The following is a 20439-nucleotide window of genomic DNA, read 5'->3' on the forward strand; positions in this document are numbered from 1 at the left end:
CAGATACAATATGACTTCTGTAATTTCTTGTAAAAATGAAAAACCTGAATCATCATGGACAAATAGAAAATTCAAATTTAAGGTTATCCAAAAAAAATAACTGGTCTGTATTCTTCAAAAATGTCAAGGTCCTGAAAGACAAGGAAATACTAAAAAACTATTCTACACTGAAGAACATTAAAAGTAAGAATGCAACTAAGCACAACATATGATCCTTAACAGACTTAGGGCAAAAGAGTTTTTTTCCTGGAAAGGGCATCATTATTGTAATTAGTGAAATTTGAATGGGGTCTGTGAATTAGATGATAATATTATATTAATGCTAACTTACTGATATTAATGGGTATCCTCTGGTTATTTAACAAAGTGCCTTTACCTTTCAGGAAATACACAATATTTAGAGGTGAGAGGGTATCATGTCTACAATTTATTATCAATTGATTCAGAAAAAAATATGTGTATGTATCTGCAGGTGTGCTTATATATACATAAAAAGAGAGCATGAGAGAATAGTAAAGGCTAAAGTGGTAAGATATAAAATACTGAGAATCTGGTGAGGGACATATAAGAATTCTTTGTGCAATGCTTACAACTTTGTAACTTTTCTGTAAATTAGAAATTAATATTATAAGGCAAAAATTATTATGTGTGAATATAAGATCTGTTTAGAGCAAATGCTATCATAGTGTAGCATTTAAGAACTACGTCTCTGAGTCAGATGGATATGATTCAAATTTTGGTGCTGGTGGGTTTGTATTGACTTTCAGTTTCCTAATCTTTAAAATGAGGATGATATCAAAAAAAAAGTTATATATAGATGCAGTCTTATGTATGTATATGGATATGTCTATAATTACTATATATATTATTAAATTAATATGTAGAGTGCTTGGCAGAAAAATCTAATAAATTTTAGGCATTACCAACTTAAAAGCAATGGAAGAAGCCATAAAAGGACAAAATAACAGATCTGAGTATAATTAACTTCTAAAGCCCCATTAATAAAATAAAAAGACATAATAAAAGTAAGCTTATGTAAATATTAAAATAGTAAAATGGGAGGCCGAGTTGGGCGGATCACGAGGTCAGGAGATCGAGACCATCCTGGCTAACACGATGACACCCCATCTCTACTAAAAATATAAAAAAAATTAGCGGGGCATGGTGGTGGGCGCCTGTAGTCCCAGCTACTCAGGAGGCTGAGGCAGGAGAATGGCGGGAACCCAGGAGGTGGAGCTTGCAGTGAGCCGAGATTGCGCCACTGCACTCCAGCCTGGGTGACAGAGCAAGACTCCGTTTCAAAAAAAAAAAAAAGAAACACAATCCAAATATATGCTGCTTATAGGAAACACACTTTAGCCCCTGCACTCCAGCCTGGGTGACAGAGCAAGACTCTGTCTCAAAAAAAAGAAAAAAGAAAAAAATTGGAAAGTGCTATTTTTCCTTATCAACGGGATTATTATAAAACTATAATATTCAATGCTATTGTGAGCACGCAAAAGGAAGTACTGTAACATACTACTGGCAAAACTGTAAAATAATATGACATTCCTGAAAAAAATTTAAAATATTTGTCATTAGCCCCCTTCTCAGTAATTTTAAACAAATCAAAGATGGAGGTAAACACATATATAAATGAGAGAATTCTCTAATATTTACAGAATCAAAACTTTAGAAACAATGTAAATGGTACATCCCCTTACATTGCTACATTAAGCTGAGAAAAGAACAAGATAGAAAAATTGAGAAAATCTCAATCTATAATTATAAAGTTTAAATATTTTCATATATGTATGCAATGAGAAACACTGGAAGAAAACATGACAAAATCATATCAGTAATTATTCTTGGGGTTTGGGTCATAAATATATTTTTTCTTCTGTATTATTTTATTTTCTATATTTTTGTATAATTAGAAAAACTGGCTATATTTTCAAAACAAAAAAGAAATCACAGTGAAGAACTAAATTAGTTTCCACTATAGTGAGAACAAAGGATAAATTTGGAAAAAAAAAAATTTAAAAAGTAGCAATCTGAAAATGTTGAAAGCAACTGATGTATTAGAACACACCAGTTATAACCAATATGATTTATCTGTTTTTAATATTATGAAGTATTTTCCTGAATGAAAAAAGCATATAGGCTAAAATAATACTGTTGTTTTTTATCTGATTTTATTCCAAAATAATTTAATATTGAAAAGCCCTAAACTTCTTTACCACAAACCATTCTCAATATGCCAGTTTGCTACATAAGAAAGAAAACATTTCAGTGATTTCACAGTCATGTACACTGCTCACTGTAACAGTACTCAGAATACAGAATAATCATAGGCAAATGTAAATACAGAGGAAGTGTTATACATACCTAATCCTTTAGGTGTAATGCCACTACTGTCAGCAGGATTAATAACCCAGTAGTAATATTTTAAGGTGTGCATTAGCTGTAATACTGTTCCTACTCTGCGTATGGTGGTGTAGATGGTAGCAGTTCCAATAAATTCAGCAGACAAATATGTGTATAGGGAAAGTTGAACCTAATACAGAATATTAACAAATCATCAAAATGAATTTAAAATGCCTCAAGTGCTTATATTATAAATATACATTCAGTTTTAATTTAAATGCGAATTAGTAAAGGTCAAGAGATGACCATTTTTTATGAGGTTCAAAATAACTTTCTTCTTCGATATTATTTATATTTAAAAATATATAATCTGCAATTAACATATTCTAATAAACTTATTATAATAAAGGTAGCCTAATAGCTGTGGCAATTAAATAATTTTAAAATGATTTAATAATTTATTGAAATTAACCTGATAAAAAGATTAAAATATTTTAAAAGTCAACTAAAGCTCTTAAAATACATTTCAGTAGCTTTCAGTGTATAAATTTCTTCATAGCAACAGAACATCAGTCAGCTAAAGCATATCTGAAAACATATATATTTTTGTCATATATCCTAAAACTTCATGCAATTTCAAATTCTCCTCACCTATGGCCATAATATATAGTTCGCTTTCACAATCTGACCATGTGAGCATAGAGATGGAATGTCAGACATCTTGCTTAGAAGAGTTCTCAAAATTCAGATTTGGGCTTAGGCAATAATTAGTAACTTGGTGAGATATTTTTAAACTGTAAAAGCTCAAAATCAAAAAATCCCTCATTATTGATTTCAACTAGGACTAAATCCTTGTATATAAAATAATAAGAATTTTCTGTTATTATCTGGAAAAATACTTATTTCATGTATATATTTATTTTTAAATTAGTATTATTTACATGTCATGATATAAATTCTGCCTTCAAAATGAAAGCAATTTTCCAGCAAAATGATTACAGTCATAATACAATTAGTTCTCTGTTCTCTTTCCTCGTCTTTCAAAAATTGGTATGGCTAATTCTCTTCATTGGAAAAGTATGTATCACATCTAAAGATGTTAGAATGCAATGTTACACAAAGATTATTTTTTACCTATCGTTTCATTTATTTTACTACTTATAAATATTTTGATCTCCTGATACTGCCTAACACAATTGCCGCAGATTAACTATAAAATAAGCTAAAATGTTTAAATGTTTTCCACTGGATACTTTAGATCCAGCAACTATAATGTATAACATTGCACTAAAACAAACTGAGTAAGTATAAAATTCATACCTTTGCAGGTGTATGTATCCAGATGGCTGGGTTAAATAAAATGTGATCACAAAGCTGCTTCAGTAAAGGTGCTCCATGAGATAAACCATCAAGGTATTTTGCAAAAGATAAAAATTGCTCCAGGACAGCTCTAGTTATATGAACTCTTGATGACTAAGAAAGAAAACAGAAATTCTAGCTTGAAATATCCAGAATATCAAATTGTGTAATTTCTGACTTAGTATAAGCACACATGAATTTTTCATATGCTATCCCTAATAAATATGAAATAAACATTTATATTTTCTTTGCCACGAAAATATAATTTTTTAAGATATCTGAAATTTTAGCTATTTCTTTGAGTGATAGCTTGTTATTTGAAGTCCGATCTAAGACAATTATAGATAAATAATTCAAGTTAAATAATGCTACTATTAGATAAAGCTAAGGAAATGAAATATTGTAAACGTCTTCATTTCATTTTTTATAGAAATTGACATACAAGAAGAGATCTTAGACATAGAAATAAAAAGTGATAGTGTTTAAAATATATAAAAATACAGCTTAAAATATGTAAAATACTGCTTAAAATATTATTTCCTTGATCTTCTCTTCTCCCATAAATACCCTATCTTTGGATGACATATGCTTTCATAGCTTCATATAACACTATGTCTATGCTGAGTACTCGCTTCAAGAATTTTCAATGGCTATCACCATGTACCTATTACCAACCGTATTTAAACAACAGACTCTCCAAAATTGAAACCAAACCTTAAAGCTTAACCATCTCATATAGTAGCCAGAAGCCCTATGTGGCAGTTGAGCTGCTGGAATGTTGCAATTGAAAGTGAGATGCGTTGTAAGTATGAAAAAAACTGGGTTTTTCCAGCTCAGAATATTTTTAAAAATCGCATTTTCTTATTGAATAGATGTTGAAATAATATTTTGCATATTATCAAAATAAAACACTAGGCTATATACATTATTAAAATTAATACCACCTGCAATTTTTTACTAGAAAATATTAAATTGCACCTGAGGCTTGAATTGTATTTTAATTGGACAATGCTATCCTAGAATACAATTTCAGATAAAATTGCTATAATATTAAAAAATGCTTTTCATTAAAACTGATAATTCAAACTCAAACATCAAAAAATACATCTACCTACACAAATCTTTTCTTCCTCATCTAGTGATACTATTTTGTAGTATCACTATCCTTTCAATCATAGGGTAAAGAACCACCTACCACTGAGTCCTAAAGCACACATCACACAACACATCTTTCCTCCCTTTTCTTCACTGACTGAAGTCTGAATATCAGTTTAAGATGATCTAAGTTTAAAAGGGATGAAATCGTCTTACCAAGTTTACCTCCCATATGATGTAGTTACATTTCTCATGTTCATAATAAGGACAACTCAATAAATTTGACTTAAGCACATCATGAATTTTCACACTTCCACATAAAAGGTCACAAACTAAAATGATTGCAAATAGCTAACAACAATGTGTAAACTAGAGTAGGAGACAGTAAAGAGTGGTGAAGACCAAAACTAAACCTCTTTGTTGAGTCCTACAGAATATTACTGTGGGCCAATTTCACCCACAGGACACGTTTGCTTCCCCTCCTTTACCATCTTGCTCCCCCAGTTTGTAACACCTCTGCATACATTTCCTTTACCTTAAAGGTAGAGCTCAAGACTTTTAGTCATTTAGAAAATATGCATGTTGATTACTCACTATTAGTCAAGTACGCTCCCTGGCATTGTCAAAAAAGCAGCTAACAAAATTGAAAAAACTCTGCCTCACAGAACATATTCTAAGAGATGATAAGGCAGGAACACATAGTAAATAAAATAAAAAGGAAAAATATGTAACATGTTAGAGGTTACTAAGTTCATGGAAGAAACTATGGTGCAGATAAAACATTTGTAGAAGGATGGTTAACAGGTTTTACTAAGAAGGGGGCATTTAATTGGTTCAAATTATTACAAGGTTAAAAATGATCTCACATTAATATAATAATAATTTTGTGTCTGACAAAATTACCAATGGTGCTTACATAAGCAATAACCTACAAAATTCAAATCAAGACTTAGTACATAATTTTCAATGAAATTCAAATCAAAATTTAGTACATAATTTTCAATGAAAATTTTACAAAAGATGGTGGAAATGATCTAAATAAATAGCTGAGTTAATAAAGGAGGGGAACCAAAACAAACATTTGAGTTTAAAAAGTAAAGAGCAGGTAATCATATTTAAAGGAATATCAATGAAAATAATATAGTACTTTGTAAGGGAATGAAATTAAAATAAGAGATCACTAGTTACTTAAAACTGTAGCCAGCTCCTTCACTAATTACAATTTCACATAGCTTATCTTATACATTCTATTTTTATTCAGTAGTAATGATTTCAAGAACATGATCTGATACATTCTACTCTTACACGTAAAACTCTAAAATAGAATACAGTCATATCCTGTTACTAAACATGCTATGTGACCAGACTGTAGCTCATAAAAAATTGTTCATCATGTCCTTATAAAGAACATTAACCTGTATTATAAAATCAGGCTGACCATTATAAACATATCCACTTGATGAATTCATAATACAAAACAAGTTTGGAACTTGGACCATGATATTAAAAGATATACTAGAAGCAACACAAGGCCTTCCACATTACTTTAAAAAAAAAAAAAAGCCTGTTGTTTTTGCATACCAATTAATGCTGTTGGGTAGCCGATTTGCATTCTAAAATTATTCTTCAGAAAATATTTTTCTAAAATTGTGTCTTTTAATTTCCCTACTCAAAATCCTACTATTCTGGATTGTAAATAGTATATAAATGTATAAATGAATATTCTCTTCAACTGCATGTTACCTTTACCTCTTAGTAGTACTTATTTCTTCTTCCTTGTATTACTGTTAGTGTAAAAAAAAATCTCTTTCCTAATATAAGAAAGATATTATCTTATTCATCTTTTTTCCTCCTGATCCCTATCCTAATTTCTCAGGAAACATTTAACTGAATTAATGTCATATTCAAAAACAGAGTAAGAACAGAATAGGTAGGAAAAAACACAGCCTGGGAAAAGAAGAAAGAAGATCTCTAACTCTGCTTTTAGATGTATTTCCTTTGATTAACAGTTTTAAAATATTTTTATATTTTGGTATTTGTATTCATTTTCTCAAGTAAAGCTATTTTAAAAGGAGATCTATACTTGGATAATTTATAGTTATAAATCTGTAACTTTTAGATGGAAATACAATTTAAATCTCATAGAAAATCTAAGAGATTGTTCCAACATTTAGATTAGCCCATAACGGAACAGGTTATCAGAAACGTTCATTTTTATTGTAGAAACCATTATACATACACACACATATACATATAATGTGAATGAGTATATATTCAATAAATTGTGTAAAACTATTGTAATTGTAGAGGTACATCATAAAGTAGTCTATTATCCATTCTGCTCCTCCCAGGACTTCAAGGTTTTGCTCCAAATAGCCTAATCCAACCAGATTATTCATTTGTTGTTGTTTTGGTAGGGAGTGATAAGGGAGGGTAGCAAGCAATGATTAGCTCAGAGACTCGGTATCAAAGTTTAGCATTCTCATAGCAACAACTGGTTCAATGGTAGGCCAGCCAAGCTCTAAGCTAACCAATCAAATTGGAGAGAAGAAACTTGCTCAGCAATTGACAGGAAGGAGCTCACTTTCTTTACCTGGATGTGAAGGCATACAGCACCAATTCTCTCTGGCAGCATTGTGACCTCAAACAGTATCGGCTTTAGCATAAAATCAACACTGTAGCTGGTACAGTAGAGATACAGACAAAACCTGGGTCTCTGATGACATTATTGAGACCCAGATAACCCAGCCCTGAAAGACAGCTTACTGTTTGCTGCTTTTCCAACCTTTTGCTGCCTTTCCAACATTCCCTGTCCTATTCTCATGCTTGGGATGCTCTATTGCCTACTGGTTTCTAGTTGGGTTTGACTAATTGAAGACATTACCAAGAAATTAAAGGACAGAAAGAAAATGAATTTGGGTATATATTTTCCAGATTTTACCCCTTCAGTACACTTACACTATACTCCTTTCTTGAAGACCACACTCCCATCAGGTACCCTTCTCCTAATAGCTACAACAACTTTCTCTTTGGGTTATACTAAACACTTATTTCCCTCATCTCTTCAAATCTTGCCAAGCTCCCTGTTTACAACTTTTTAAATACCCTTGCATTAAACTCTTCTCAAAAACGTAGGTTGAGTATGCCATCTGTTTCTTGCCAAGAATATAACTGACAAGCCATCTAATACTAGACTTTCAGTTACATTAGTTAGTATATTTTCTTAATGTTTAAGATACTTTGAATCAAATTTTCTACTAACCACAATCAAAAATATCCTATTGAATCACTGGATAACCTCTAAGTTTTCCGTAAGATCATATTTTGGCAAAACAAAACAAAAACACCTTAAAATTTTTTGTGGAACAGTAAAATTTTTATTAATAAAAAGGCCTCTCACATACTCTCTTCCTAAGATATCTTCTATGACAAGGAGATACAAAAGCTAAGTTGCAGTTAACCAGTAACCTGTTATCAGTTAAGCAATTAAAAAATGAAAATTCTATTACTATACTATTAATACTAACCTTGCCACTGATTATTTAAAAACAACACAATGTGAGCATTTCTCTAAGAAAGGTAAAAGAGTTACTCTTTCTTAGGTAATCAGACAAGCATGCAAGGACTTTTCATATACTCAATTCAACAACTATTTACTGAGCCAAGCACTGTTCTAGGTGCTGAAGATATCACAATAAGGGGAGACAAATATATACATACATTGCCCCTGCTTTCATGAATCCTACATTCTAGCAGAAGGAGGCAGAAAATTAGTAAAAAATATAAAACATGCCAGAATGGTGCTACACAATTAGCAGGGTACATAAACACTGATGGTTATGGAAGGAATACTAATTTATTTAGAATGATCAGAGAATATTTCTGTGATAAGGCATCATATAAGCAAAATCCTGAATGAAGCATACAACCATATTCTGTGAGCATCTGAAGAAAGGGTGATGGAAACAATGGGGGAAGTAAATGCAAAAGTCCTTGGGTAAATGCTTACCATTTTATTAGTTTCTAAGGAAAAGGCAAAAAGACCTTGCCTAAAACCGAGAAAGCAAGAAGAGTGGGAAGAGATGATGTAAGATATAAAGCTTATGACTTCATTATGAGAAGGATGAAGACTTGAATAAGATTGGGCACATTTTAGGACAACTAGTCTAACTGCAAGTGAAAAACTGACTGTAGGTAACCAATGGTAAAGGATGATCATGGTTTGAACTAAGATGATATCAACGGACATGGTAAGGAATTGAGAAGTAAGGAAGTAGTAATTGATTCTGGATACGTTTTGACAGTAAGACAACATAATTTCCTGAGAGTTTGGATCTAGAGTGCAAAAAAAGTAGAGTCAAAAAGAATTAACTTTTTGGTTTCAACTACTTGTTGAATGGTAATGCCACTAAATAAGATAAAGAACTCTGAAGGATGAAACGTGTGAGAAAAATAAGTTTGGATAATTTAGTCAAGAAGATTACTAGAAATCCAAGTGGAACTAAAAGTAGGAGAAACAACTGAGGCAATTAGTATTTACAGGATCATGGAAGCTGCAGAAGTAGATAATCTCAATTAGAGTAAGGTACTGTGTAGATGGAAAAGTGAAACGCTTTCCAGGATTAATCACTGGGACAGAACAGTCATCAGAACTTAGAAAGATGAAGCAGAACTAATGAGAGAGAATAAGTAAGAAAAAAAGAAAGAAAGCCATCACAAAACACAATACAATAAAGTATTTCCAGAAGGAAAGAATGTTCAACTGAAATATTCACAGGCCAAATAAGATGAGGACTGAGAAATAATCACAGGACAGATTATGAAGGCCACTGGTGATAAAGACATGAGCCATCTTAAAGGGCATGTAAGAATGAAAGCCAGGTTGGAATACGAGTAGATTTAGGAGTAAACGAGAGTCCAGGAATACAAGGAAGGTTTAAAATCTGAAAAATAATCAATGTAATTCACTAAACTAAGAAAAATGAAGAGAAATCATAATCATCTCAAATACTGCAGAAAAGGTGTTTGATAAAAACCTGTTTATAATAAAGAAAACTCTTAGCAAACTAGAAATAGGTAATTCCTTAATTTAACTAAAAAATCTACAAAAAGTAATCTATTAAAAATATCATACTTACTGGCTAATTATAAAAAGCATTGCCCATGAGATCAGGAATAAGACAGCATGGCCACTATGACAACTTTTATTCAACACTGTGCTGGCAGTTTTTAGGTGGCATAACAAGGGAAGGAAAAAAATAAAAAACTAAACATTAGAAAGAAAAAACAAAACTAATCATTCTCCAATGTTGTTATTGTCTACAAAAATTTTTCTGAAAAAATCTACAAATGACTAGATTTAATAGAGGAATAGAAAGACTGGTATATAAAAGTTCAAAGTAAACATCAATTATAATTCTATGTACCACTAACAAATTAAAAATCAAAAATTTTAATTGCTTCTTGGCCTTTTGGGTAAGATCAAGTGTAAAAAATTAAAATTTTAAGGGCATCAAATAATATTAAGTATCTGGAAATAAATCCATCAAAAAGACAGAAACTGTTCCATAGAGAAAAGTACAAAAGAAAATCTCAATTAATAAAAGAACATACCAAGTATATGACCTGAAAGATTCAATATAGGAAAGATGTCAATATAATACAGTAAAAATCCTCATGTTTTTTGGTGGAAGTTAGTAAGCTGATATATATGGAAATGCAAAGACCCAAAAACAGTCAAGGCAGTCTTCAAGAACAACAGTAAAGCTAGATGACATACTCTTAAATATCAGGCCATACTAAAAAGCTATACAAATTAAAATACTGTTGTACTGTCTGAAACACACCAAAAATTCACAGTCATACATGGTCATCTGATTTATGGCAAAGATTAGACTGCAATGAGATAGGAAATCATCTTTTCAAAACATGGTACTGGGCCAGCTAGATGACATACATGGGGGAAAAAAAGAACCTTGACCTTTATACCTCATACCATATATAAAATTCAATTCCAGATAGATTATAGATCTAAATATGAAAGATAAAACAAAATTTTGAGAAGAAAACAGAATAACCTTATGGCTTCGGGATATGGGTCTAACTGGTCATAAAAGAAACTGAAAATGTAACCTATACTAAAACTAGTAACTTCTGTTTTCAAAAATCACCATTAAGAGAGTGAAAAGGCAAGCCAAAGAAGAAGAGATAATTTGCAGTGTATATCCAATGAAGTGATTACATCCAAAATATATGTATGATTTCCACAAATCAGTAACAATATGACAGACAACCCAAATGAAAACTGTCACTCTGAAGCAGTATTTAACAAAAGAAGATATCCAAAAGTAAAATAAATATACCCTCAACTTTATTGTCATCAGGGAAATGCAAATTAATGTGATCCAAAGAATGGAGGAATATATTTGCTAAACATCCATCTATTAAAAAAACTCCTACAAATCAATAATAAAAAGGCACATATCACAATCATTAAATGGGCAAAAGAGCTAAAGGTATTTCTTCAAAGAACATATATCAATAAATAGCTAATAAGCACATGAAAATAGAAAACAAGCATATGGAAAGATATTCAGCACCACTATTCATTCCAAAAATGCAAATTTAAAATTGATAAGCCATTTCACACCCAGTAGGAGGGCCAGAATAAAAAAGAGACATACAAAACAAGAGTTGGTAAGGATGTGGAAAAATTGGAACTCTTAAATATGGTTGGTAGGATGTAAAATGATGAAGTCACTTTGAAAAACATCAGTAGTTTATCAAATAGTTAAACATAGGACCCAGCAAATTAACTGCTAGGTATCTACTGAACAGAAATAAAAACATATGTCCACATATAACCCAGTACATGAACATTCATGGCAGCTTTATTCATAGAGCCAAAAGATAGAAACAACACAAATGTGTATCAACTGATGAATGGAGAAGCAAAATGTATACGTACATCTAATGGAATATTATTTAGCTATAAAAAAGAATGAAGTTGTAAAATATGCTATAACATGGATACACACTGAAAACATTATGCTAAGCAAAATGGACCAAATACAAAAAGACAAATATTGTATGATCCCACTTCCATGAAATATTTAGAATAAGCAATTCATAAAGCCAAAAAATGAATTATGGGTTGACTCAGGGCGGGAATCATGATGACAGAGGAAAATTGGTAAAGGAAATGAATACCAAAGAAGATAAAAGATTAATTTTCTATAATTATATATGAAAATGTCTAATTTTATTCAAAATCTAGGAAAACTGCAAATTAAAACCACAATGAAAGAGTATTTTGCATCTACTAAATTGACATTATAAGATTTGAAATATTAACATACATTTTTACTTGAAGGCTTTTACAAATATTTCTAACTATAAGCTAAGTTTTAAGTAAAAGAATGTTTACTTTATAATTTTCTGATACATTCTCAGTAAACAAACGAAAGCATATTTAAAGGGGTAAGTCTTCACAGAAATCCTGTCACACACAGTAATCTTACAAAGGCATTTCATATGTTATCAAAATCATGTTAAATGTAGCTTATCATACATCTTCTAAACAATTATTATAAACTAGATATAGAAAAAGAGTATTCTATCATTTAAAAAAATAAGTCAAAGAGCCTTAAGTTCTTAGTAACGTTACGGAAAAAATCATCTCAATAAAGAAATGCTGCCAGTGATCAATCTACTTAACAATCTACCACTCTTCAATCATTAATCCTTAAAGAAAGGTCAACACTTGTTTCAAAGAAAAGACATGTTATATACAAAATACGTATAAAGACATGTAATATATAAAATATAGCATATTTTAGAACTTGATTCTTTTTGTGACTAAATAATATTCAATTGCATGTATATACCACATTTTGTTTATCCATTAATCAATTGATAACATTTCAAATGCAAAACAATTGGAGGTAAAATTAAAACTACTTCAAAACATCTTCTCAATTTTTTTCCAAAGGAAATATGTTTATCCCTTAGTTAAGATCTCACTTCTATTACTTCTCAAATAGTTTCATTTTCAGAGCAGCTGAATATTATGGAGTTAACTAACAGATAAGAAGAGGTCTGAGAGTGCTAATAAAGGGCATAGGTATTTGTTATAAAAAAATTTATTCATGAAATCCCACTTTAACTTTTAAAGGAAATCACGATACAATTAAACTCTTGTGAGATCATAATCAGAAATTCAGCACTCATTATCATAAAAACACAGCTGTGACTAAAGCAAAAGAGGTCATAAAACATAAATGACACAAAATAGGAAAAAGTAAACCCATCTAATTTTTATTGTTTATATTATGTATAGATCAGAAAAAACTACTTTAAATAATATGTAATAAGAGCAGGGAAAAAGAACACAAAATAATGTTTCTATTACTACAAAATAAAAATTTTGACTGCATAATTAAAAAATAACACAAAACCTAACAGGTAAATCCATTTATACTACATATAAATTAAGATTTTTATCTTAATACAAAAGACTTTCAAGAAACAGTCTAAGGTCAGACGCAGTGGTTCATGCCTGTAATCCCAGCACTTTGCGAGGCCAAGGCGGGCAGATCACTTGAGGCCAGGAGTTCAAGATCAGCCTGGCCAACATGGGGAAACCCTGTCTCTACTAAAAATACAAAACTTTAGCCAGGCATGGTGGTGTGCGCCTGTGATCCCAGATACTCAGGAGGCTGAGGCAGGAGAATCGCTTAATCAAACTCAGGAGGAGGAAGTTGCAGTGAGTCAAGATCGTGCCACTGCACTCCAGTGTGGGAGACAGAGTGAGACACCGTCTCAAAAATAAAAATAAAAAATGAAAATAATCTAAGTGAAAAGAAAGCAAAGAAACAACTACAGTACTCCCTCCTTATCCCGAGGCGATAGTTCCAAGACCCCTAGTGGATGATGTACACGATTTTCGGTCTGAGAACTGAGATAGCTACTAAATGACTAATAGGGAGACAGTGTATACAGCATGAAAAAGCTGAACAAAAGGAAGATTCATGTCCAGGGCTTGTTAAAGAGGGACAGCATGAGATTTCATCACTCTACTCAGAACAGCACACAATTTAAAAGTTATAAATTGTTTATTCCATTTGATATTTTTGAACCACAGTTGACCATGGGTAAGTGACACCTTAGAAAGCGAGAGTAGAAATAAGGGTGTACTACTATAGAAAACCTTAAGAGAAATGATACTTATTGCTTGAATATAGATGTACATTTTTTCTTTACTTTTTTTAATTTAAATTTTCTTAATTACACTTCCGATACCCAGTTAATTCCATGTCTACACTCAAATCTCAGACGTTTGGGAATTAGCAAATAGTATAAGTCAATGGAAAGTGAAATTATAGAAAAAACATAATTAGTGGTTGTCAGCTGTCCAACTGTGAAGCTACACAATAAAACCATCAACACATATCACTTACCTTTTCAAGTAAGTAGCCAATGACTAAAAAGCCTTTTCCACCCAGCATCTGTTCTTGCATGGCTACTGAACTTTTAAGTAGTTCAACCAGGAATGCCAAAAGAGTAGCACTGCATGTAAAGTACAGACATCATTATGTAATCATCACATGTTTATTATAAATACAGCATTCCATTTCAGTATTTTATTATGCCAAAAGATAATAACCATATTCAAATCTAATTTCTATTTTACTGACAATGACTATTATGCCTTATATATGAAAGAATGTATTTCCTCATAAGCATGAGAAAACTAGTGTTGTTCTTTACAAATTAAATATAATAAACTGAATCATAACTGTGTAGATTAAACATCAAAGTTTATCTCTACATATATTTATATGTCTGGCTTCAAGTAAACCTAAGAAACATACACATATCATTTTCCATAATAAAGACTATTCTTTTGAATAACAAGCTATTTAAAATTTTAAATATAGATGCAATATTGCTTTGTAAGAACAAGTCCTATTTTTAAATAAACTTTCATTTAGAACTATTCTTCAAAAACACTTGGCTAAAAGAAATCCAGAGAAATATGTAACATGTCACTTATGTCCAGGTATGCCCTAAGAAAAGCTCATGAGAGCAAATAAATTATTTATATAATATTGAAATGAAAAGTGACAATTATGCAATACATAAACAAATACATAAAAGCAGATGAAGAGGTGTCAGACAAAGATTAAGCACTTGATTTGTCTTTGGAATGAATGAAGAAATAAAACAAAAAGAAATGATTGCATTGAATTAAGCTTTGATAATGCATTACTTCACAGTTACATATAATGATTTTAACCAGCAACACTGATACATGAATATAGTATTCTGAATAATGGAAATACATATTCCTTCATTGTATATGCTTAATGTAGCTCATAATAAATTGTTATATACCAGATTTTATCAAGAATTAAAATAGTATCAATTACAATGTTTTATAATATACCCTAAATTACCTATTTATATTCATAAGAAAGGGTAAAACCACACATTTCTAAACATATTTTAAATGCAGGAAGTACTCATTTTTACAAGTGATTCAGACAATTTGGTAATAAGGAAAACTTGAAAATTATTAAAGCCCAAAAGGAATCTGAAGTTATTCTAATTTTTGAATTATTCTAGCTCTTCCAGTTTCAATAGGGATAATACATTTTTCTCCTAATGTGGCTACTTTTGTTCAAATTAGAAATGTTCTCATAACAAGAACCAACAGCAAAATTACCATTATCATTATTATAAAAATTGATAGTTTAATGAATTACATATCAGCTAGACAAAATATAGTATCTAGAAATAAAGTACTTTGTTACAGGAAATTAAAAGTCAATTATATTAACTGACCCTATATCCTTAAACCACAAAAAAAATGTAAACTATCACAAATCAATGATATTCTTTTACTTTGTCCTTAAGCCAAAGATAGACACTTGCAAGAAAAATACAACTACCAAGGAATCTCTTGGGATTTTAAAAAATGTTTCTGTAAAGAAGCACAGCTATTAAACAATCTAGTCCATTTTAAATGAACTGAATAGTCAAGGCCACTTCACAAATAATTGCTAAGTACTGTATTACACATAACACATCTGCCTAGATGTTTAAAAAGAATAAAGAAAACTATGCATAGAGATTACAAAATTTCCTAATCTGTTCGTAGAATTCTTACATACACCGAAGTTAGTGATTTAGTGGGAAAATGGATTCCTAAACATGAGCACTGCCAAAAAGAAAGACTAGAAATGCCTCACAATGGTCCCTATGATCCATGAAAAAAGGCAAAAAAGTATTTCTTACAGTAAATCGCCCTACTATATAGAACCATATAAAATTGCAAGGATGACATGGATTTTCTCATTCTTTTATGTCAGAATAACTACTCATTCTCAAACATCTAATGAGTTACCTCAGACCTCTAAACACAGTGTAGTTCCATTACAAAAACAGAAATATTAATATTATTATTCCAAAATATTAACACAGGACTCTGCTATCCATAAAGTGTTAATTTCACTTCAATATTAACCAGGACACCAATTGAAATGTCAATTGCATTCACTAACAAAAGTAGTTTCAATTTATACCTAAAACCCAATGCAATAGCAATACCACATCTTTGCAAAAAAAAAAAAAAAATCGTTACAATAAGGTATAATTGACATGGTGGACGTAATAGTAAATAGATGGCCATCTTCGAAGAGGTACAATTTCAAACATAATTTAACAAACTTACCAGTAACTAAAATGCATCGGATTGTTGCAGGGCTCACAATAAACTTGCAAAATTCTGTGTACTGCCATACAAAATTTCTCTCCATTCTTGCCTATTTCCAACTCCCCTAGATACAAAGGCAAATATAAAGGATACTTCAGCCCATTCCTATATCTCCTACATACCACTTCCTGTCTAGAACACATCAGTTCATCTGTAGAGGATCTAAATATATACTATAGGATAAACCAAAAAGCAAGTATCTGAGTCAGCCAGAACTAATACAACATAGAACATTCTCTTGAAAAGTATAGCAATACCTGGGAACAGATTTTCAGAGGAGTATTTTACTTCACAGACCAAAAGTATGCTGATTATTATGTCATGATATATAATTGCTAAACTTTTCAACAGACAGTACCATAACACATGTTCTATAAGTAGCAATTCTACTTCAGGAATGGATATGAGTTTGTAATCCTGTATCTTTTTGAGGAAAATGATGCTAATAACCTAGTGGGTGTTTTTTCTTAAAAATAATTACCATCTTGTAATTCTTAATAAGCTTCATTTAAGTTAGAAAATAATATTTATTTCAAGTATCAGATTCTAAAGGGCTAGACCATGGGAAAAAATGAAAGAAATAGTATAATAATACCTCTTATAAATTAGCATATTAATTATTTCTCCAGAGCTTTTTGGCCTTTATTGATAAAGAATACAACAACAGTCTTGGCCCACAAATACCTGAGAATATTTATTAACTATGTATAAACATAACTAATTTGTTTATAATAAAAATATATATATTTCTATTTCATTAAAATTTAAATATGAATTTTGACTTATTTTACTATAACTTTATCCATTTCAATTTGTATTTAACTTTTTTAATAACTAATGTAGATAACTCATGTAATGTGATCCATAAAGTTTCATTACATTTCAGGTACTTATATTATTTAGAACTCAATATATCATAAAGATACACCTAATTCATAACTAAAATGATTAAGAGTGAATATATAAACCTAAGTTCTGTTCAAAGGTAGCTCTCTGAAGACATAAACTGGCTATTCAATTTGGTCTTTACTGAAAAAACTAAGTACCACAACTAGATTGGCTTTTTAAATAACCATCTTTTTATTAAGAAGACTGGAAATACCTTCCATAAAAAGTAAAGATTCCCCCTAAAATCTAATACGTCCTCCCCTTATAAAAGAATGTTGCAAAGTAATTGATTAAGTAGATTAAGTCCCAAATCAGATTTACAGTATCAATAAGGGGGAAAAAATCTTTGGACATTTTCAAAAGGTTTCATCTTTTAAGCCGACTTTAGGACTGAATTACAGTGAAATATTTTAAAAGATGATTACAATTATGTAAAATATTTAATATTATATTTCTATAGTATTTCTCTCACTACATAACTCCTCCTAAATGAGAGTGATCACAGCAGAAATAATTGATTTCATTGTATGTTAATCAATTCAAGTCCACACCCAAGACAATTTCGCATCCAAGATAATTTTCGGTGACACAAAAAAAACTCACAGTAAGTTGTAAGAGCTAATTTCCTTCATAGTTCAACATTAGAAGGGGCAAACCCATATGTTTCTAACTCCAGGTACATTTAGCAGTCACTTTTAGACAACGCCCTCATGAAGATGTGATCTCAGAGAAGACCAATGCCTACACAGGCAGTGAATGCAGTACGAAATAAGGAAAACTGTGAAATGCAACACAGTAAAATACAAGGACAGATGGATACATAAGATAGTACACGAAATCACTAAGTCTGCCCCTAGCCGTGAAATCTCTTCTCAGTAATTTCTACCTTTTCCTTCATCCTGATAAAAAGGCAAGGCAGCCTTATAAGTTGAATTGCTACCACTGTCATGGATATTTAAGAGCATTCCTTTGAGGCTCTATTAAAAGTTAGGTTATTACTCATGTCTTCCTTTGTCTTGTCAGAGATTTTTAATTTTATGTTGTATACCGTATCTTATTTCTGACAAATATAGTTTTAAAAAAGTATAAAAAAGTGCTTGAAACATGTCAATTTATCTTCTGAAGAAAACAAAATGTTAAAATTTTCATATGTAAAAAAATTCATTCTAAATCTCTTATATTACTATATATTAGTATACAGTATGTAACAAAATTTATATAGTTTGAGAGCAGAACGACTTTTTATTATAAGCTCCTTTCATATATTTACTAAAAGCATTCAAAGGTAAAAGAAATAACTTTCACAGTCTAATAGTACTGCAGTTTAACCCCAACTAACATGCCGCCCCTTACAGTGCACTAAATGTCATAGTCCCTTTATGAAAATGTCCTGGGCATTTTACAAATGACAGCCACCACTATAGTAAATATGGATAGAAGAATGCTTTAGAAATTTAATAATGTAACTTCCTAACCCCTAAGGAGAACTTAAGTTCTAAATTGGAAAGAAAAATTAGAAACAGGTCATAATTACACACGGATGATCTTAACTATTTATGCATACTCTAATGCCCTTCAAGGTCAAAACATGCCACAGCAGGAAAGCCAAATGCCCAGACCTTTATCTTGGTGCTGGCTCCACTTTCACCTAAGCCCAAGCCTATTTAACAGAAACAGGATTAACATACACTAGAAGTGCTGGAATTTGCAAATGCAAGAAAATAAAGATAAACAGCTGACTACACAAAGTTGAAACAATTCTTTAATACTTAGGCTTTACACAGGCCAGGAATTTTCTATTCTTTTAATAGTTAATTTTATTTTTTAAATGGTCATACAATGAAATTTCTTTCTCTCTCTCTCTCTCTCTTTTTTTTGTGTGTACCATTTTGAGAATGTTAAATAAATACATAGATTTGTATAACTACCACCACAATCAAAATATAGCCCAGTTCCATCACACCAAAAAATTCACTTGTGCTATCACTTTTCAGCTTTATAGCCGCACCTTCTCAATACCCATAAGCTCTAGTACTTATCCCTTTTCTCTGTCACTATATATTTTTACTTTTCAAGAATGTGACACAGATGGAATCACACAGTCTGTAACCTTCTGAGTCTCCCTTTGTAAGCTCAGCATATTGCCTCTGAGAGGCATCCAAGTAAGTACATATATCGAGTCCATTCTTTTTAGTTGATGAATAGTATTCCATTGTATTAATGGATGTTCCACAGTTTGTATACCCATTCATTTGTAAAGGCATTTGGGTTGTGGAATAGCAATTGTGAATAAGGCTACTATAAACATTCACATAAAGGCTTTTATGTGAACATGATTTTCATTCATTTCTCATAAATAAATGCCCAGGAGTAGAAAGGCTAAACTATACAATAAGTGTAAGTTTAACTTTATAATAAACTGCCAAACTATATTTCAGACTGGCTGACCCATTTGGCAATCTCATCAGTAATAGGTTTTAGTTGTTTTGCACACCTTCACCAGTATTTAGCTCAATAGCTATTTTTTATTCTACTAGGTATATAATGGTATCTCATAGTTTTAATTTACATTTCTCTGTTGGTTAACGATGTTGAACATCTTTTCATGAACTATTTTCACATCCTTATATTCTCTTTGGTAAAGTGTCTATTCTTTTGTCCACTTTTAAAAACTGAATTGTAGTCTTACTGTTAAGGATTGAAAGTCCTTTATTTATTCCTGACATAAATCCTTTGTCAAATAAGCAATTTGCTGTTATCTTCCTCCAGCCTGTACCGTGTATTTTCATTGCATCTTTAGCATAGCAAAAGTTTTCAACTTAGACAAAGTCAAAATGAAATGTATCCTTTTTTTTTAGTGAATTATGCTTTTGTCATCACAACTAAGAAAGCTTTGCCTACCCTAAGTCCCATAAATTTCCTCATATGTTTCCCATAAAAGTTTTACAGTTTCATGTTTTATATTTAGACTTAGT

General features: G+C 31.0%; 1 protein-coding gene across 5 annotated transcripts in view; it reads right to left on the bottom strand.

The window, feature by feature from the left end:
- The window catches only part of LOC105486020 (neurobeachin), a 747447-nt gene that overhangs the window by 578056 nt on the left and 148952 nt on the right, over positions 1-20439 (bottom strand). For 4 of the 5 annotated variants that reach the window (XM_011748656.3, XM_071081645.1, XM_071081644.1 and 1 more), the window contains exons 11-13: positions 14259-14367; positions 3667-3819; positions 2368-2536 (exon numbers count right to left, since the gene is read on the bottom strand). In XM_011748656.3, coding sequence (XP_011746958.1) covers positions 2368-2536; positions 3667-3819; positions 14259-14367 — 431 coding nt within the window. Of the gene's footprint in view, positions 1-2367; positions 2537-3666; positions 3820-14258; positions 14368-16534; positions 16641-20439 lie in introns of all 5 variants that reach the window. The other variant, XM_071081646.1, reaches the window with a different exon arrangement.

This window comes from Macaca nemestrina, chromosome 16 (assembly GCF_043159975.1).
Source record: "Macaca nemestrina isolate mMacNem1 chromosome 16, mMacNem.hap1, whole genome shotgun sequence".
Taxonomy (NCBI): domain Eukaryota; kingdom Metazoa; phylum Chordata; class Mammalia; order Primates; family Cercopithecidae; genus Macaca; species Macaca nemestrina.